The 17,665-nt window shown below is 52.4% G+C and overlaps 2 protein-coding genes across 17 annotated transcripts in view; one reads left to right on the top strand and one right to left on the bottom strand.

Annotated features, from left to right (window-relative positions):
• LOC102061060 (protein CEPU-1) overlaps positions 1-8,866 on the top strand; it is a 399,822-nt gene extending 390,956 nt beyond the window's left edge. For 8 of the 9 annotated variants that reach the window (XM_074527878.1, XM_074527883.1, XM_074527879.1 and 5 more), the window contains 5 exons: positions 323-457; positions 1,276-1,396; positions 2,729-2,880; positions 5,788-5,820; positions 7,353-8,866. In XM_074527878.1, the coding sequence (XP_074383979.1) occupies positions 323-457; positions 1,276-1,396; positions 2,729-2,880; positions 5,788-5,820; positions 7,353-7,453 (542 nt within the window). In that variant the 3' untranslated portion in view covers positions 7,454-8,866. The remainder of the gene's footprint in view (positions 1-322; positions 458-1,275; positions 1,397-2,728; positions 2,881-5,787; positions 5,821-7,352) is intronic. The other variant, XM_074527880.1, reaches the window with a different exon arrangement.
• Positions 7,806-17,665, bottom strand: part of OPCML (opioid binding protein/cell adhesion molecule like) — a 313,690-nt gene continuing 303,830 nt past the window's right edge. For 6 of the 8 annotated variants that reach the window (XM_074527875.1, XM_074527874.1, XM_074527868.1 and 3 more), the window contains 2 exons: positions 10,977-14,820; positions 7,806-10,690 (listed from right to left, as the gene is read on the bottom strand). In XM_074527875.1, coding sequence (XP_074383976.1) covers positions 14,720-14,820 — 101 coding nt within the window. In that variant the 3' untranslated portion in view covers positions 7,806-10,690; positions 10,977-14,719. The remainder of the gene's footprint in view (positions 10,691-10,976; positions 14,821-17,665) is intronic. The other 2 variants (XM_074527869.1, XM_074527870.1) reach the window with 2 other exon arrangements.

The raw sequence follows: 17,665 nt of genomic DNA, 5'->3' as shown, positions 1-17,665 counted from the left end.
CTCCCAGCAGAGGGGATGTGCAGAGGTGAGCTCAGGTCATTTTGCAGGTTTGCCCACTTTGCCCACCCTGAGCACATCAAGGACATTATCTCCATCAGGTGATGCTGGAGCAGCCCAGTGTTTGCAGAAACCTTTCTGGCAATGATGTTATTGGAATGGAGGGGCACAGGCACAAGGCATTCCGGGCTGGGACCTGCAGGCTGGGTGTCCTAGTGCAGAGTGACACGCTCACAGATGGTGAGCAGCCAGTGGGCACAGGGCAATGGGCACAGGTTTGTTGTGCCTCCCCATCACTCAGGGCCCTCTGTCTCTGCCTCCGCAGCCGTGGGCTTCATCAGCGAGGATGAGTACCTGGAGATCACGGGAATCACGCGGGAGCAGTCGGGAGAGTACGAGTGCAGCGCCTCCAACGATGTCTCAGCACCCGTCGTCCAGCGAGTCAAAGTCACCGTCAACTGTGAGTCCTTGTGACCCTCAGGGGACAGGGGTGGGGCTGCAGAGGGTCACCCTGCTGCCCCACAAGGGAGTGAGGCACACAAAGGCCCCAGAGTGAGACAGGCAGCAGCAGTTTTTCTGAGCAGGTGGTGTTTTGCCCTATTTTCCCCTTCTTTTCAAGCTCCGTTTTTTCCCACCACCTCCTCCTCAGCTGTCTCCATCAACCTGGGTTTTCTGCCCATGGAGAGATGCTGTGCTGATAACCTCTGAGGAGAGGAGAGAAGTGAGCAGTAAATAGATTTTTTTTTTCTGTTGGAAAAAATGAGAGAGAGGAAGAAAGCAGCGCATTTCATGTTTAGACATACACAAAGACCCTCCTAAACCCCTCTCTGGTCACTCCATTAGCTGAACGTGTAACAACCATGAGTTGGGGGTCTGTTGTTTTTGGAAGAAAACCCCCATGAACCTGAAAACCTCTGTAGAGCAGCACCAGAATGGCAGGAGCTGAGAATGGGCTTGGAGATTATTTTGGCTCCTGCTCACGTGCAGGGAGAGAAAGGAAATCTTGAGGAGCAAGGGGCAGGGATAGTGCTGTAGCTGTTGTTCATTTGCTTTGTTATACATAGTAGTAAACAACTGTTATTGCTATTCCCATATCTTTGCCTGAGAGCCTCTTGATTTCACAATTCTAATAATTCAGAGGGAGGGAGGGGTTCACATTCTCCATTCCAAGGAAGGCTTTTTCTGCCTTCCCTAAGAGACACCTGTCTTGTAAACCAAGACAGATAGGACTCCCAAAGGCTGCTGGATGTTCACCCCACGTTTCCCCTCTCCTCACAGACCCTCCGTACATCTCGGATGCGAAGAGCACTGGGGTGCCGGTGGGGCAGAAGGGCATCCTGCTGTGTGAGGCCTCTGCTGTCCCCTCTGCTGAATTCCAGTGGTACAAAGATGACAAGCGGTAAGAGTTTTTATTTAACTAATCAAATTTGTGGAGGGGAATTTTCCCAGGAACCTCTTTCAGCCCCTACTGGGGGAGGATTGCTGCTGCCCGTGCCTCCGTGTGAAGGTGTTGTGGTAAATCCCTGCCTGGGTGAAGCATAATGTCCAAAATGGATATTGGCAGCACAAATCCAGGCACTTAAGAGTGGATGAAATCTCTGTCATCTCTTTAAATGCTTTGGCCAGAAGGCAGCTCTTGGAAAAACAAAAGGAATGTGATGTCAGTCAAGAAACAGGGTTTGCTATGCCTCAGAGACAGCCTGCCTTGCTTTGGGGTGAAAAAGGACCTTTTAGATCAACCTGCAACTTCTGTGTCCTGCCAAAGCACAGGTACATGGCTGGGGAATGAGGAGTGGTGCAGCACAGTCTAGGGTAGGTCCCACTCTGGAGAAATTGCCTCTCTCTGACCCCAAGCAAAGCGGTTTTAACAAATTTTTGTGTTGATTAGCCCAGAGGGGCCATGGTGTGGCCAACCACAGGACAAGGGCACACCGGTCACTGATAAGAAGGGATGATTTGGCCAAAAAAAAAGCTCCAGAAGCTAGAGGGAAGTCTGGCTCTGCCTGCCTCACCCGGTTGGTGAGGAAAGGAGCGGCAGCGTGTACAAAGCTGCGGATGTTTGTGTGGCAGATGAAAGGCTCTGCTCAGAATTAGGTCAGATCACGAGGGCCTGCGGAGCAGCGGCAGGAGCGGGCTCAGCCCGCCTGATCAGCACCCAGCGTGGCTCATAATGGGAATCCAGCACTTCCCCTGAGGAATTAGCAAGCAAGAGCTGCAGGAGCTGAGCAGGATGGGGACACCAGTTCAGGGAAGCCCAAGCACTTGGTTAATGCTTCAGCATTTGTGCTGGCTGAGAAGCCTACCTGCTGTGGTGGGTGCCTATTGCAGCACTCACTGGGAACACGCAGAGATGAAAGAGGAAGGTCACAGAAGGCATTCTGCAGAAAAGAGAGGAGTGAGGGCATGGGAGGGAAACCAGGCTCTTCTGTAGGGTGGGAATGAGCCTTTCCCAGGCACGAGAGCATCCCTCTCTCTGCACAGCATTTGGCAAGTGCCAGCACCATCCCATGACCCTGCAGCAGTGAGGATGCCGCAGGTCAGCATGGGCTAGCTGCTGGAGACCCAGCAGAGCAGCAGCCATCTCCCTTATCTTTCCCAATACCTTCCCCTCTCCCTCTTCTCCCAAGCTCCATGTCCCTACTCACAACGAGAGGATAACTGGGCATGGAATACAGTGAGCACTTCCCTTCCTGTGTCACCTCTGTGACCTCCCATTCCTCTTTTCTCCCAGACTGGCTGAAGGACAGAAAGGGCTGAAAGTGGAGAACAAAGCCTTCTTCTCCAGACTGACCTTCTTCAACGTCTCTGAGCAGGACTATGGCAACTACACCTGCGTAGCCTCCAACCAGCTAGGGAACACCAACGCCAGCATGATCCTCTACGGTGAGTGCGGCTGAGGGAATCAGCCTGGAAGGGGGAATGGCTTCACAGTGACACCACTGATGGCAGAGACATGGGAAGGGTATCCCATGTCTTTTGGGGGGAGATGTGTATTTGCTGCTGGTCCTTTCTGCCTTTGGCACGTGGGCTGGAAGTTGTGGTGAGTCCCTGGGAAGGGGAGAACCTGCAGAGCTGCCTCCTGATCCAGGTCCAGTGTCCCCCACCATTCAGAGATGTTTGTCACTGTGTTTGGGACATGCCATGAAGGCAAAGTTAGGAGCTGGCTGCAGGTTTCCATCTTCTTGCTCTGATGAGTACCTGAGAGAGCCTCAGTGTGAAGGCATCCCCCTGTGTGGATGGGTGGGAGAAGAGATGCTGCTCAGTCATTGCTGCCCCATTCCTATGTGAGAACAAACAGGCTCCCTGCTCCACCACCTTCCAGGCCATGTTTTCTGCTCCTGCCAAGCAGATATAGCCTTATTGGAGGTGCCAAGGGAGATGGGAAGGTGTGGAGGGCAGGAAGGAGGAGAAAGTTTCTACCCTTGTCCCAGGACTGTTTTCCCTGCATGCTGGAGCTGGGATCAGAGCAATGCTGGCACTGCCCATGGATGGGAAGGGCTGTGATTGATTGACATATTTGTCAAACCTCTTCAGGTGGCAGCGAAACCAGAGCAGGGGCTGTGCCCTCCAGGAGTCAGGAATGGATGACAGATCTCATCCCTGGGCACTGCTTGGAGATATTTCCCTGCTGGGGTGTGGGGTGTGTGGTTCTTGCAGCTGAACCATGAAGGACAAGTGAGGACTGGGTACCTCCAACCTCTCCGCAACATTGTCCTCCTCCTTGCCACCTGGTTGTTGTGCCTGGTCATCTCCTTGTCTCTTGTTATTATACAATCAGAGGGAGCAGAGCAGAGGGACAGATGAGCCTTCCTCATCCCCAGGTCCCTCAGGGCAGTCTGTATCCTGGCCATACAAAGTATGTTAGGATAGGGAGCAGTCCCACAGTATGTTCTGGGTTCTGGGATGTGCCAGGGCAGTGAGAGGCATCTGGAGACCCTGGGAAGTGCTGTCCATGTCCTGGGAAGGGGCTGGATGGATTCCAAGGGTGCAGTTTAAGGATGGTAGGAGATATCAGGCTTTTCCAGGGGCCACACAACTGTGAAGTCAGGATGGCATCACAGGATAGGCTTATCCTCCCCTGCCACTGGTACTGGCAGCTGTGCCAGGTTCCCCTGACCCGTGACAGAGGAGTTCATCCCATATTGCATGCTCAGACCCATTTGTCCCTCCAGTAAAGTCCAAGCTGTATGTGATGAAGGTTCACCTGTGCTAAGCCATCATTGCCGTTGCTTAGGAGCTATTTCAGTTCTGTGCCCCATCAGCTTTCCTGGTAGTCCAATAACCCCATGTTTTAGGGGTGCCAACACCTCTGGCACTGCAAAGCCACCCAGGCCTGGCTCCACCTGTTTTGCTGGCATAGGGTGGCCGTGCCAAGTCCTCAGCATAGCCTGAGGCTCATGTTCTTAGCTGTGATATCGCAGCTTTCCAATGTGTTTGTGAGGTTAAAATCTTGATTAGTGGGAGCCTTCAGTTGGGCATCTGCAGATCCAGGCTGGATGAACAGTCTAAAAGTAAAGATGGCATCTCCCTGCTGAAGAACTCATGGTTCCTTGGGTTCTAACCCATCTGTGGGACTCATGCTGTGATGGCAGTGTCAGGTGGGAGGCTGGGAAGCATCCCACAAAAGTCTAAGCTTATTTTATGGTCTCTCCTTAGCTTTGAGGTCTGACTGTGAATGCCATCAGGGAGCGAAATCAGAGTCCTTTGACCACCCATAATTTCCATAAAGGCTCCATTGATTGAATGATCTGTTCAGTCTTTGATAATTGAGTTCCCTTGGAGGGGGTGAGAGTTCCCCGAGGAAACTGTGACGTGTGGGGTTCCCCATCTCCTGGTACAGGGCTCCCCAGCACCCCCAGGAACAATCCCTCCCTAATTACCAGGGTTGTGATGGCCCTAAGCATCATAGGGCCAAACTCACCCATCCCTAAGCAACCAGCGTCTTCAGTCTGGGGACTAATGTGTCTTTATTTATCAACATATTTATTTATTTAATGCAAGATAAGAGGGAAGTGGATGCGGTGACTGCACTACCTGTGCATGAGAAATGTCTCTTCTGTGAGGTTTTGGGGGACAATTTTGTAAATGGCCTTTTTCCCCTGAAGCTGAGTGTTTTGGAGTTTTTCCCCCACAAATGGAGGTTTCATCTGTGCAGGTAGCGTATCATGAGCCTTTTTGGGGTTGTGAGAGAGGCTAATGTAGCGTTCATCTTTTAATCCTTTTTTAAATCTAATTTTTCATGGAGGTCAACTAGTGCTTTATTTAACATGTAGCACTCGTTATTCCAGACCTGCCGTCTCATTCAGCGGCTCATTTGGTGCTGTCTGGGATGTGATAGAGTGCTCAGGGAAACCACATCATTCTGTGGAGTTGGGGAAAAAAACCAACCCTCTGCTTCTCACCCATCACACAGTCTATGTTGCTCCCAGAGGCAGTTGTCAGGCCATAAATCTTTTTGGGATGTTGCAGGATTAGCAAGAGGGATGGGCCCTGAACTCACAGGCGAGAGCTGAACCCCCTGCATCCCCACATCCCAGCCCCTGTGCTTTGCCTTTTGCACAGGGTGCAGTACAGGCTTTGCCAGCTCTGAGGTCCCATATTCATCTCATCTCAGAGATGGGGGGACCATGGCCCCACAGCAGTGGGGTGTGATTTGGGCAATCAGATCCCATTTTTACTCCATCCACTGGTTTTCCCACCCCAGGTTGAGGGCAGGCTGAGGGAGGTGTCTCGAGCCTGCGCTTTCCATTGCCCTTTTGCCTTAACTTTCCCTTGTTCTTTAATTTTTAGAAGAGACAACTACCGCTCTGACACCCTGGAAAGGTCAGTAATCTGGGGGTTCCCTACAATGCCAGTGCTTCCCCTGCTGTTCCCCTTGGGCCCCTCTGGCTCCCACCACAGCTCATCTCAGTGGGAGCTGCAGCACCCACCAGCTGGATCTCCTGCCCCTCAGCCCCACTGCTTTCATGGTGTAGGGATGAATCAGGGCTTCCTTAGCCACCCTGCCATCCTGCCCCCTCCCTGCCAGCCTGCTGTGCCTGTCTGGTGGTGGTCTGTGCCCTCTGCATGCCTGTCCCCATCCCATGGTGTCCCACTCCGTCTCCATTGCCAGGGCACAGCAAGGATGTCCTTGGGCTGCTTTCCCAGTGCTACTGTGTAGTGGCCTTGTGGCAGGTCCTTCCTCCTCTGGGATGCTTCTAGTGCCTTTTTTATGGGATGAAATAGGGGTGGACAGGCATTTGGTCTCCCTCCTGGTGTTATTCCTGGCCAGGACAGCCAGCTCTCTGCTGTGCAATCTTACTGTCTGGCCAACTGGCTTGGTGTCATCTTGATTTTGGGGTGGCTTCATTTGTGATGAATGGAGTGGTCAGTCCTTGGGATGACTTGTAGATGTCTGTAGAGGCAGTGTGTGAGACCTGGATCTGTGAGGTGTGAGATGTCTGAATGTGCTGGAGAGTGTTCCTGGTGGGAAGCCAGATGGCTACTGATGCTCAGTGCGCCAGTCAGGTTTTGAAGTGAGGGGACATGTCCTGGGGTTTCAAAAGCAGTTGTGAATCAGACCTTGTGGTCAGCCCTGGTTCCACAGGACACAATCATGGATGCCTTCCTGAGGTCTTTTTCCACCTTAGTCTTCTCCTGGGCCAAGTATTTGGTGAAAAAATATGTGTTGTGGTGAAAGCCATTGGATAAGACACCCTCCACATCCTTTCCCACAGTGAGCTTTGAACTCCTCACTTGTAGTCCCCATAGATGGGTGGGCTTGGCTCTTCTTGACCCTCCTCATCCCATCTCCTTGAGGTGGTCTGGGCCCATACTGAGCCCCACAGAGACTCTGCAGAGGTGCAAAACACCCAGTCCTCAGTACAGCGCTGCTGGCAGGATCTCTGCAGGGTGGGCAGGTGGTTACTGTCCCTCCCAAGGGACACTGGAGGGCAACAGGGTGGTCACCCTGGGGTGGGCGGAATGTGCTGGGCAGTAACTGTCATCTCCCCTACAAGTGTGGCTGGAAAACTGGGACCAGTTTGGAGGAGGGTGAAGGGGGCTGAGGGAGGTTGGACAGTGGTGATGCACAGGAAGTGAGCCTGAAATGGAGACTTCAGGCTGAAAAGGGACCAGAGAGGATCTTGTCCCAAAAATCAGCATTTGTGGGGACAGGGATGGCCGTTCCCATGTTCCTGAGACAGCACAGATGGAAGGGGACACCCAGAGACCTCTCAGAGCAACCCCACCATGTGCAACACAACCGGGGGCCCCAAATAGTGTGATTTTTTTATTGTTTCAATCTTTATTTCATGGTTTCTGCTGTTTGTTGACTTCATGACCAACCGCACGGGCGTTCCTGTCCCTTTCCACAGGCCCTGGAGCAGTGCACGACGGGAACAACGGCGCGTGGCGGCGAAGCGGCTGCGCGTGGCTGCTGCTCCTCCCGCTCGCCCACCTCGCCCGCCAGTTTTGACCCGAGAGCCGGCCCGCGGAGTAGCGGCAGCGACGACCACGGCCAGCGAGCGCAAGCAGAAAGGAGAGGGAGAAAAGAAGAAGAAGAAGAAGAAGAAGAAGAAGAAGTGTTCACCGTTTCCGAAAATAATCATAAGAATTGAGAGAGTATCCGGCCAGGCCACCTGGGGGAGGGGGAGAGAGGAAAAACATGCAAAAAAAAAAAAAAAAAAACAACCCACAACAGGAATTTGGAATGGAGAGAAAAGGGAAAAAATTAATAATCCAAGGCTTCCTGCTGAAGATGCAATGCGACTGAGTCTTTTTTTTTCACCCTATTTTTTTTTTTCGTCCCCTACCACTTTTTCCCCCTGTTTTCGTTGTTCTCTGCCATGGGCCAGCGTGGAGGATGGATGGGGCCATTGGAGTGTGGCACTTGTCCCCTGCCCTGTCCTCTTCACTGCCGCCACCCGCCTGCTCCCTCCCGTGGGACCCTCCATCCAGACACACGGGTTTTCTCCTTTGCCAAGATTTCCCCGTCTTCTCATGGACTGTGCTGCCATTTGTGTTTAGGAATATATATACATATATATATATATATATCTCCATGTGTACATATATATATGTATACATATATAGATCTTCAACAGTTACCACACCACCACAAAAGGAAAGGGAGGAAGGAGACCGGCGTCGAGCCACGCTTTCATCGTACCATCCGCGGACATCGTGAATGATAAGGGATTCTGAGTCATGGTTAATTTTATTAATTGTATTTTCTGATACGAGCCTAGAACTCTTAGTTCCTAAAAAACAGAAATGCAAAAAAAAGAGGGGGAAAAAAAAAGAAAAAAAAAAAAGAGGAAAAAAAACAATCCAGGAGAAGGGGAGCAAGCGGAGAGAAGTTTGTTTGCCGAGGAGGCAATCAGCCAAGGAGGTTTGTGAGCCCGGCGAGGAGGATGAGGAGAAGTCCTGTGCTGAAACACCCCCGAAACCGGCCCAAAAGCGGTCGTCTGGACAGTTCCTGCTGAGGACACAGACGACACTCGCCGCGCGTTGAGGTGGAGGGAGATACTGAATCTTTTTATGGGATATATATATACAGTATATATAAATATACATATATATATATATAATTTTCTTTTTTGTTAGAGTTCTAGCCACAGTTCCCAGCAGGGTCCTTCCGCTGCCATTACTGCATGCTGTATATGGAGTTAGGTGTGTATCAGTTCTCAACGAGACGAGCGTCTCAGTCACACATCCCTGAACCCCCTCGCCTTTCCACCCTCGGGTCACCGGGGACAAAGGGTCACAGGGGACCAGGGCCCCTCTCTGTCGCTTTTTGCCGCGTGGCCCTGGCCTTTTCGCGGTGGAATAAAGCGAGCTGAGGGACAGAGGGAGATCTATATAGCTCAGTTTTATATATTTTTATATATATATATATATATATATGTGTATGTATATGTGTGTGTGTGCGCGTGCGTGTGTGTGTATATGTATATATATATATATATATAAAAAAAACAAAAACAACACAAAAGAAATGAGAAAAAGAAGACGAAGCAACCGGCCCCTGCCGAGGCGCAGGACCTGTTGCCTCGCCGTCCATTTCAGCGGGGGTTTCTCCTGCAATTGGTTTTCCTCCTTCAATTTCCTTTCCTTCCCTGCGGCCGGCGGCGGGGGGCACGCGGGGGGCCCGGGCGCGGGCAGGCAGGCGGCGAGGGGGCTCTCTCTGCCTATCCATTAAAACGATTGTTCCATGTGGCCGCTCCGTCTGCTTGTGGTGCTCATTGCCGCGGGGGCCAGGGCCACTCCGCGTTCTCCCCTTGCGCCACCAGGAATGGGGAGGGATGTGGGGAGGGATGCTGGAGGGGGAGGGCAGATGGGAGCACCAAGTCATCACAATGGGGCAGGAGAGCATTGGAAAGATGGCCCCTGGACCTCACTGATGATCCCAGCAGGAATGCTGTCCCAGGTAAGGCTTGGGTGAGTAGATGGAGACAGTGCGGGGTACAGCTGTGCCAAATTTCCCAGCTCAGGACCCCACTCAGTGCCCCTAAGCTCAGGTGTGGCTCTCTAGCCCAGCTGCAAAGCATTGCTGGGGATGCTTGTGGAGCAGCTGAAGTGAATCCTGCATGGGAAGGAGGGACAGTGATGTGAGATGGGTGCAGGGAACAAGGTCCCTCATTCAGTGTTCCATACAGGCAAAGTACAGCAGGATTGTTTGGGTGTAGGTGCATTTTGCTGTCCATGGAGCCTTGTCTTGGTCAGTGTCTTGGTTTTTGGTGATGCTGGAAGGTTGCTTAGTGAGTTTGGTCCTCATCCTCAACTGTAGCCTCCAGGGTGCTGGTTTCTTCAGGTCACCTGACACATTTGCAGGATCAGAAGCTGGTTGCTGTTGATGGTGTGACAGTTCTGTGTGAGCTTTTTTTGTTTCTTGACCCTGTGATGTAACCCAAGAGATGAGCATGGAGAAGAAGGATGGGAAGGTGTTGCTTTGAGGTGTGACATGCAATGTCCAGGTGATAGTGGGTAAGGGAAGAACCATGCTCAGGTTTTGTGGCATATCCCAAGGAAGGGACAGGGTACTGAGGGTGTGAGGAGAGGACAGCTGGGCACAGGTAGCAGGGTCAGGATGGCAGAGATGATGGTCTTGGGTCTTTATGAAACTCCTGCAACTCCCAGGTTGGACTAGCCAGCCACAGTAGAGCAAACCTGGTAGGAGAGGCAATGCTCAGATGCTTGAGGGTAATGAGGAGGGATCCAGGGATAGGTATGGAGGTAACAGGGCTCTCTCCCTCACCTCCTCTCTGTAATTGTAACTTTTTTGATGTCCTAGGTGAGAGATCAAGGAGTGCCAAAGTAGCAGACAAAGAGGAAGTTAAAGAGAGAGAGGCGGCTCGATGGATGCATTTATGTAATAATTTATTGACATAGGTAAGGGTGTCTCTTGGTGCTGGGAAGGGATGGAGGTCATGGTCTGAAATATGCCCTCCCTCCCCCTGGATGTAGCAGCTGAGGTCCATGTCCTGAGGCACAGGTTGGGCATTGCTGAGGGCGATGGAGAAACATCCCTCTCAAGCCAGGAAAGGGAGATGGAGGATATCACATGGGCAGAGAGGGGCTGCATCGCCTCCCCGTGCTCTGTGCTGGGGACAATGCAGACGAGGCATCAGGATGTGCCATGAGCAGGAGCGTGTGGGCATCTGCAGGTATTCACTCCAGTGAAGGCAGGACCAGCAATGGGCACCAGGCAGAACTGGTATGGGAAGATGGGAAGCATTAGTGAAGCTCAGATTGTGGTGGGATCCCCAGATGACACATGCAAGGGGTGAGCATTGATTTGTGACACCTGTAGTTACATCAAATCAGTCCTGGCCCCCTGATGGGGTGGAGTTTTTAGAAGAGGCTCAAAGCAGAGAGTCTCCTATGGAAGTCACCAACGCTTGATTCACTGCAGGTGACATTGAGGAAAGCGGGCAAGGTGACACATCCCTCCCAGATCCCTTCCCTCAGGAGGTTGTTGAGTTTTGGGAAGCACTTACCTCTCTGCTGGGGTCACTCAAGGGGGACAGCAGAGGTGTTCCTGATGTGCAAGGTCACAGCAGCTCATAGCAGTGCTGGGATGGAGGTTTCTGCTTGCTGTGGTGTTCAGGGAAAAATTCTTGGGGCTGGACTTTTCATTCCCATGTTGGGGAAGACGAAGGGAGGTCTCAAAGCGAGCAAGACTCTGATGGGTCTGCCACAGTTCCACTACCCCCAGTCTCCTGGCAGCAGGTCTCATGCTAGAAGAGCTTGTTGAATGTTTTCTCCTGGTTGATGGTGTGGAAAGGTGAGGCATCCCCTGGGAGTGATGGGCACAGCCTGCTGAGAATACAGCCCTGTCAGGGAGATGCTGAGGGTCACGAGTCTTCTGCTCCTGGTCCTCAAAGTTTTTGTCCTTTGACAAAGATGTTTAGTCTGTGTCACACACACTGACAGATCACAACAGGAGCAAACCTTGGGAGTGCATTGTCTGCAGAGGCATCCCTTCATGGGGGCAGGTTTAGTTGTCAGAGTGAGCGTTGTTGCAAGATGATGGAGGAAATGCTGGGGATGTCTCGGTCACGGAAGAGAGGCCCCCAGTCATGCTGCTTCCATGGAATGTGGGTGAGCGATGAGAACTCAGACAGTCCTTACCCTGCAGGGCCTCCATCAACAGGTGTGTGCTCATCACTCATCAGCAGACAGAGGTGGGCAGGAGCCGAGACTCAGTGGTGGATTCCCAGGGGAGATGCATGGATGGGGTGCAGGGTGGCCCAAACAGCAGCAGGCCCCCAGCTGTGGGGCTTCAAGCATCACTGTCACAGGGGATGATCAAAAGAGGGTCCAGCCAAGTGCTGGGTGGGACCCCAGGAGTCGCAGAGGTCCCAGGCACTCAGGAGCCCTCCCAGCTCAGCTCAGCAGGTGCCCAGCACTGCATCCCTTCCCTGGGGTGCACGGGACCCGTGAAGCAAAGCCCCGAAGGTACAAAGTTCGTCAAACTTTATTGATACACTGCACAATCACAACCATCTCTTATTCTTGCCGAATTAGAAAAGGTTACAACTACAATGTAACATGCACAAATCTCAGGTAGTATAGCCACCCTTGGAATACAATGATCGACAGAAACTCAAGACCGGCCATCGCGGCCGTCAGCAGGAGAGACCCAAGAGCCACAATGCCCTCGCCCTGGGCACCCAGCCACCCCCTGGGCATCCAAACATGGGGAGCAGTGGTCACAAATGGGTCTGGCACCTGGCAGAGCCGCGGCGGGGCTGGCCTTAGACAGCCAACACGTTCCTCACAATGGCACGTTACATGGCACGAGAAAAGTCGAATGCCGTCCCGGCAGGGTACAGGGGAGCCCACCCGAGCCAGGGACAAGGATGGGATGGGGGCAGCCCTGGCACCAGGCCCGCCAGCCTCAGTGTGCGTTGTGGCATCTCGTCGCCGCCGCTCTCCGATTCGCTGTGGCCTCTTGCCCTGTGACTCTGCAGCATTTCTGCTGTGGGGACAGAGGAATTTGGGGCTGACCAAGGAAAGGGCACGGGGTGGCAGCGGGGCGTGGTTGTGGGGCAGTGTGGACCAGTAAAGGCATCAGGGCAAGGTGTCTCCTGCACCCACGGTATTTTGGAGCGGGCATGTGGGGAAGGATGTGCGTGCTGCCATGCTGGCTGAAGACAGTGCCATCCCCACATGACAAACATGCCCGGGGCTGTGCGACAGGACCCAGATCTCTGACAGTGCCACCTTCCTTGGATGCCAGCAGAGAAGCAGAGCAGCACTGCAGGGACCGCAGGACGCGGACTCACCCAGTCAACACCAGATCCCCCTCCAGCAGGTAAGCCAGAGCCTCAGGCCAGCACTGGGGCAGCCCCTGCCCTGTTTTTTGTCAATCAGCCATGGTACATGTTGAACATCCAGGATGGGTGGGCAGGAGCATCCACTGAGATTTTGTAGCAGGTCCTGGGCAGCCCATTGAGAAGAGGGATGAGGACGGGCACAGCTGCATAGAGGACACTGTGGTGGCCCATCATGGCCTCTGGCTCAGGGTGGTTTATCCATTTTGTGTGCCAAGGGCTGGCACCCCAGCTTCCTTGCAGCCACAGAAAGCAGGTTTGGGCAGCAGCAGAGTTTGCAGGGGGAAGACAGCATGTGCGTGGCTGTTGTTTTAAGTCATCTCAATTATGGAGGGAGAAGGACGGGACAAGGCACGGGGAGGTGCTGGGTCAGGACAGGGGACACTCTGTGTGCTTGCTCAGTGCCTTGCTGTGGTCGAGTCTCCCGTCAGAGCAATAGGGTGCAGTGCCAGGCGTGACTTTTCAGGAGCAGGATGGGAGCATCCATCCCCACACTGTGGCACCAAAGAATTCCTGGGTGGCCATGGAGTGACAAGAAGGCTCAGGGCTGCCACAATGTACCAGGCAAGGGGGTCCATGGTGCACGAGGCTATCAGGAGCACAATTCCATATGTGGGGAGATGACATGGCCACCGCCACCACGAGTGGCAGCTCCCAGGGTGGCTAGAATAAGCAGAGAGGGCAGAGTCTGGGTGTGTCTATTTTGGTGTCACAGGCAGGTTCCAGCAGGGAGCATTGGAGCCATCCTTGTCCCTGCTGTGCCAGCACAGCAAATTGACAGAGCCCAGACCTCCTCCACAGGGTCAGACACATCAGACTTTCCTCAGGCAGGGACATGTGATGGGCATGAGACAAGGCAGAGTGAGGACATTGCAGCTCAGGGCCCCACAAGGGGCAGAGATACAGACGGTCATGAACGTCAGAGCTGTAGCAAAAGGGCCTTGTCAGCTGGTGTTTCGATCTGTTGTTCAGAGCCTCTGCCCCACGCTGGTGATGCTGTGCTTTTGATGTGCAGGTTGGAAAGTGCTTGGAAAACAAGCCCAGAGAAACCTCCCTAAAAAGTGCTGGCAGAGCATCAAGGTGAGAGCCATGGGGCAGCCCCTGCCATCAGGGGGGCAGCAGCAGAGTGGGCAGGGATCTGGAGCAAGGAGTGAGGGCCTGGCTGTCCGATGCAGCAAGAAGGCTCTAGTCTCTAGGAGGGCTGGTGGCAGTCCCCAGGGCTCACATTCCTGGGAGAGCAGCCTCATGTCCTCAGGAAGGTGAGGGGGTTTTAGTGGGAAGCACAGGGGTACGATGTCATCTGGAATAAAGAGTAGTGGGAAGTGTGTGACCCTTGAAGGACAACTGGTTGTGTTGGGTGACCCTCATCCAAAGGGCCAGAGAGCATCCTGTCAGGAGCAGAGGCAGGTGATGGGGGGCTGGCGACATCGGGGTGCTTAGGGAGGAGCTTTGGCGACGAGAACTGACATTCAGGACCGAGAGGGCTGAAGGCAGAGCCAGGAGGCTTCAACCTTGGGGTCTTTTTGGGCATAGGCGGCTTAGTGAGACGACGAGACGGACATCCCGGTGAAGGCTCAGGGCGGCACCCGCCCCGACGGCTCCGTGCCCCCGGTGTTGGAGATGAGGCAGCCACGGGGGGCACCGTCCGTGCCGGGCCACATCCCCGGGGCGACGGTGGCAGGTGACAGTCTGGTGGCACGTGGTGGGGTCTGTACAGCGTAACCGGCGGCGAGGACGAGCCTGGCACGTGGGAGACGGGGCCATCCTCGGACGCTCGGCACCGCCGCCCGTCCTCCGGTGCATCCATCGCCCGTCCGGTGGAGAGGAGTCCCCGGGCGGCGCGGCGGCCGAGCCCGTGGCGGGGAGAGGTGCGGCGAGGCCTCCCGGGACCCTCCGCTCCCTTATCAAAAGTCGAGAAGGAGGCGAGCGAGGAGGGTGGCCCAGAGGCAGAGGCCGGCAGCCACCCGGGACGCTGCGTTGCCGCCATCGTGCACTGCTCCGGGCCCTGTGTGGAGGAGAGAGCAGAAGGAGAAAGGAGAGCGTTAGGGACAGCACTGGGATGATGTGACAGCGCTGAGTGTATAAGCGTTAGGCTGTAGTCCTTTTACAGAGGTTCAATTCCTCTTCTTATCAGCTCTGTAGTGAAGTTCATAGTGAGTTGCAAGCTCATTGATGTGCATTAGTTATGTACCGGAGCCTTATAAAGAGGCCTGTTGGTTAGGGTTAGCTGTTAACTATAGTATCATGGGATCAAAGCCCATCTGTCTAGTAAATTGGAAGGTCCTAGCTTAATTAAAGCACCTGAGTTGCATTTAGGGGATGCAGGGTAACCCACCTTCCCATCGTCCCTGCAGTTCCCACCCCTAAGCTGACCACAGTGTTGTGTTCCCCCTTGGAGGGGCGGTCGATTTGTCCATCATTTGGGGAGCATTGTCCGTGCTGAGGAGGAGGTGAGGAGGTTTGCAAAGAGCTTGAGGAACATTTAAGGCAGGCACAGTCTTTGTACGATGAGGAGGAGGAGGATGCTCTGGGCAGGTGTCAGTCCAGCCCCACCATGCTTGAAGTTGCTCTCCTTGGGGAGTCCTGATGCAGACAATCATGTGAGAGCCACCAGGACCAGAGGCCTTGGTGCTCTGGAGTGGCACAACTCATGACTGGTGACAAAGGATCGTTGGCTTTGTCCAGATGTGGATTCTCAGGTATGCAGGAGAATTTTGGGGTCGCTGGGGGATTCTTGGCAGGCAGGTCAGGCAGGGAGGAGGCTGGTCATCTGATTACACCGCTGGAGTGGAGATTTGTAGGTTGTTTTGTTTGTTTTTTTTAGGGCTTTTATTTGGGCTGCAGGGCACACAGGGGGCCAGTCAGGATGGGATTAGACAGCTGGGCAGAGTGAGGGAAGCAGAGGCAGCCACCACACACTCTGTCACAGAGCCACGGGTCTGTTTGCACTCCCCATGGCCATGGAGAGGCATTTGGGGAAGTCGCAGGTCTGAGTTCCAGTACTGGTGTTCTGAAAGGGAAGAAATAGAGAAATAAGTGCTCAGCTGTCTTAGCATCAGAACTCAGCATGGATGAAGTGTGAAGTTAATGGGATTCTTATGCACTTGTAAATATGCTCTCAGGCCTGCAGTCACCTGGAATGGGTTCATCTTAGAATCTCAGAATGGTTTGGGTCAGAAGGGATCTTAAAAACCATCTTGTCCCACCCCCTGCCATGGGCCAGGAACGATTCCATTATCTCAGGTTGCTTCAAGCCCTGTCCAACCTGGCTTTGGACACTTCCAGAGATGGAGCAGCCCCAGCTTCTCCGGGCAACCTGTGCCAGGGCCTCACCACTCTCAAAGTGAAGAATTTTTTCCCCAGTATCTAATCTAAACTCATTCTCTTTCAGTTTAAATCCATTCCCCCTTGTCCATGCCCTTATCAAAAGTGCTTCCCCAGCTCTCCTGTAGCCCCTTCCAACCCAAATCATTCTGTGATTCTATGAAATCATACCCAGTTACAATAATTTCCTCAGGATGGTGTTATTCCTTGTCTTTTTATCTACTGATTTTTTGTGAGCATTTATCTTAATTCAGGAAGAGGCAAAGGAGAGTCTGAGATGTTAAATCCAAGCACTGCCAGAAGGTGAAGGAAATGATGGGAAGATTGAGTGATGAGCAAGAAGCTGTGTCATGCCCATGCTCAAACAAAATTGATTATAAGAGCACATGATCATCCAGGAGGGGTAAAACTATGCCATAATCAGACATTTCCTCGCTGAACAGACCTTGTGATATGACAAGTGGAAGCCCATATTTGTTAGGGGCAGGTAGGCCCTTTGCAGGTAGAACAGAAAGGGATTCTTAGCTTGGTTTTCTCAGACCTGTCACTGCTCCTTCTTCTTTGGTTTTCACCCCTCAAACCAATGGCAGCAGCTCAGCACATCATCCAAAATCATAAAAATAGTGAACATTTCTGCAGATTTAATACTAAACACTTGTTAGCCTTAAACCTTTATGTATTTACACCTGCCCAAACACTGCTAAATTGGTGCCTTTCTCTAGTATCTATAGATGTGGATTTTAATGTGTGACTAATTCTTATCACTATTTTCTAGTTCACAGTTCTGCACTGGTTATTGGCTTTGATTTAATGACACTTTTAGAAATTTCATAATCTATCCTAAAGCAATTGCATTGTGGTTGAGTTGGAGAGCTCCCAAATAGATAAGTCACCTAATACAGGGAGGAAATAAAACTAAAAATGCTGGGTCATTACTAGGAAAAAAAAAAAGAAAACAAACATTTTCTCTTCAATTTATTCTTTACTGTGGAAGAATGTATTCTGGTATCAGACAGCTTGGCCTTGTAAAGATTGCAAAGATACTCTACAGAAGAGACAAGAATAAAGATACAGAGACAAAATAAAGTAGTAATTAGATACAATCACAAAATCAGGGCAGATGGCACATTTCATCACAGGCTGCCTGTGACTCCTGTGTTCTCTGAACTGTCACTCTCTATGGGAAAGGGACAACTCCCACCAGGGCAGGCAGAGGACTCAGCTGAGGCTCCTAGCCCTGCCATCCCAGCAAATATTTTGGCTCTGTTTGCTCAAACGCCAGTGCCTGGGCATTGAGGTGTGAATGCATCTGGAATCTGGCTGCCCCTACTCAGGTTATTTATTATTGCAGTTATTTATTATTGCTTGCTTTTAATTTTCTTCCTCTTGATTTATTTTGTTTCCACTTTTCTGGCTATTTTCTTCCTTTCCTGGCTATTTCCTTCCTTCTCCTTGAGGCAACCTTAGATTTTTTAAGACCTTGATTTGAGTACAGATGGCAAGGTTGGGATTTTGTTTCGCGCCTA

Source organism: Zonotrichia albicollis, chromosome 27 (genome assembly GCF_047830755.1).
Source record: "Zonotrichia albicollis isolate bZonAlb1 chromosome 27, bZonAlb1.hap1, whole genome shotgun sequence".
Taxonomy (NCBI): Eukaryota; Metazoa; Chordata; class Aves; order Passeriformes; family Passerellidae; genus Zonotrichia; species Zonotrichia albicollis.
Note: the sequence above shows the minus strand (reverse complement) of the source record. Positions and strands in the feature narration are given on the sequence as shown.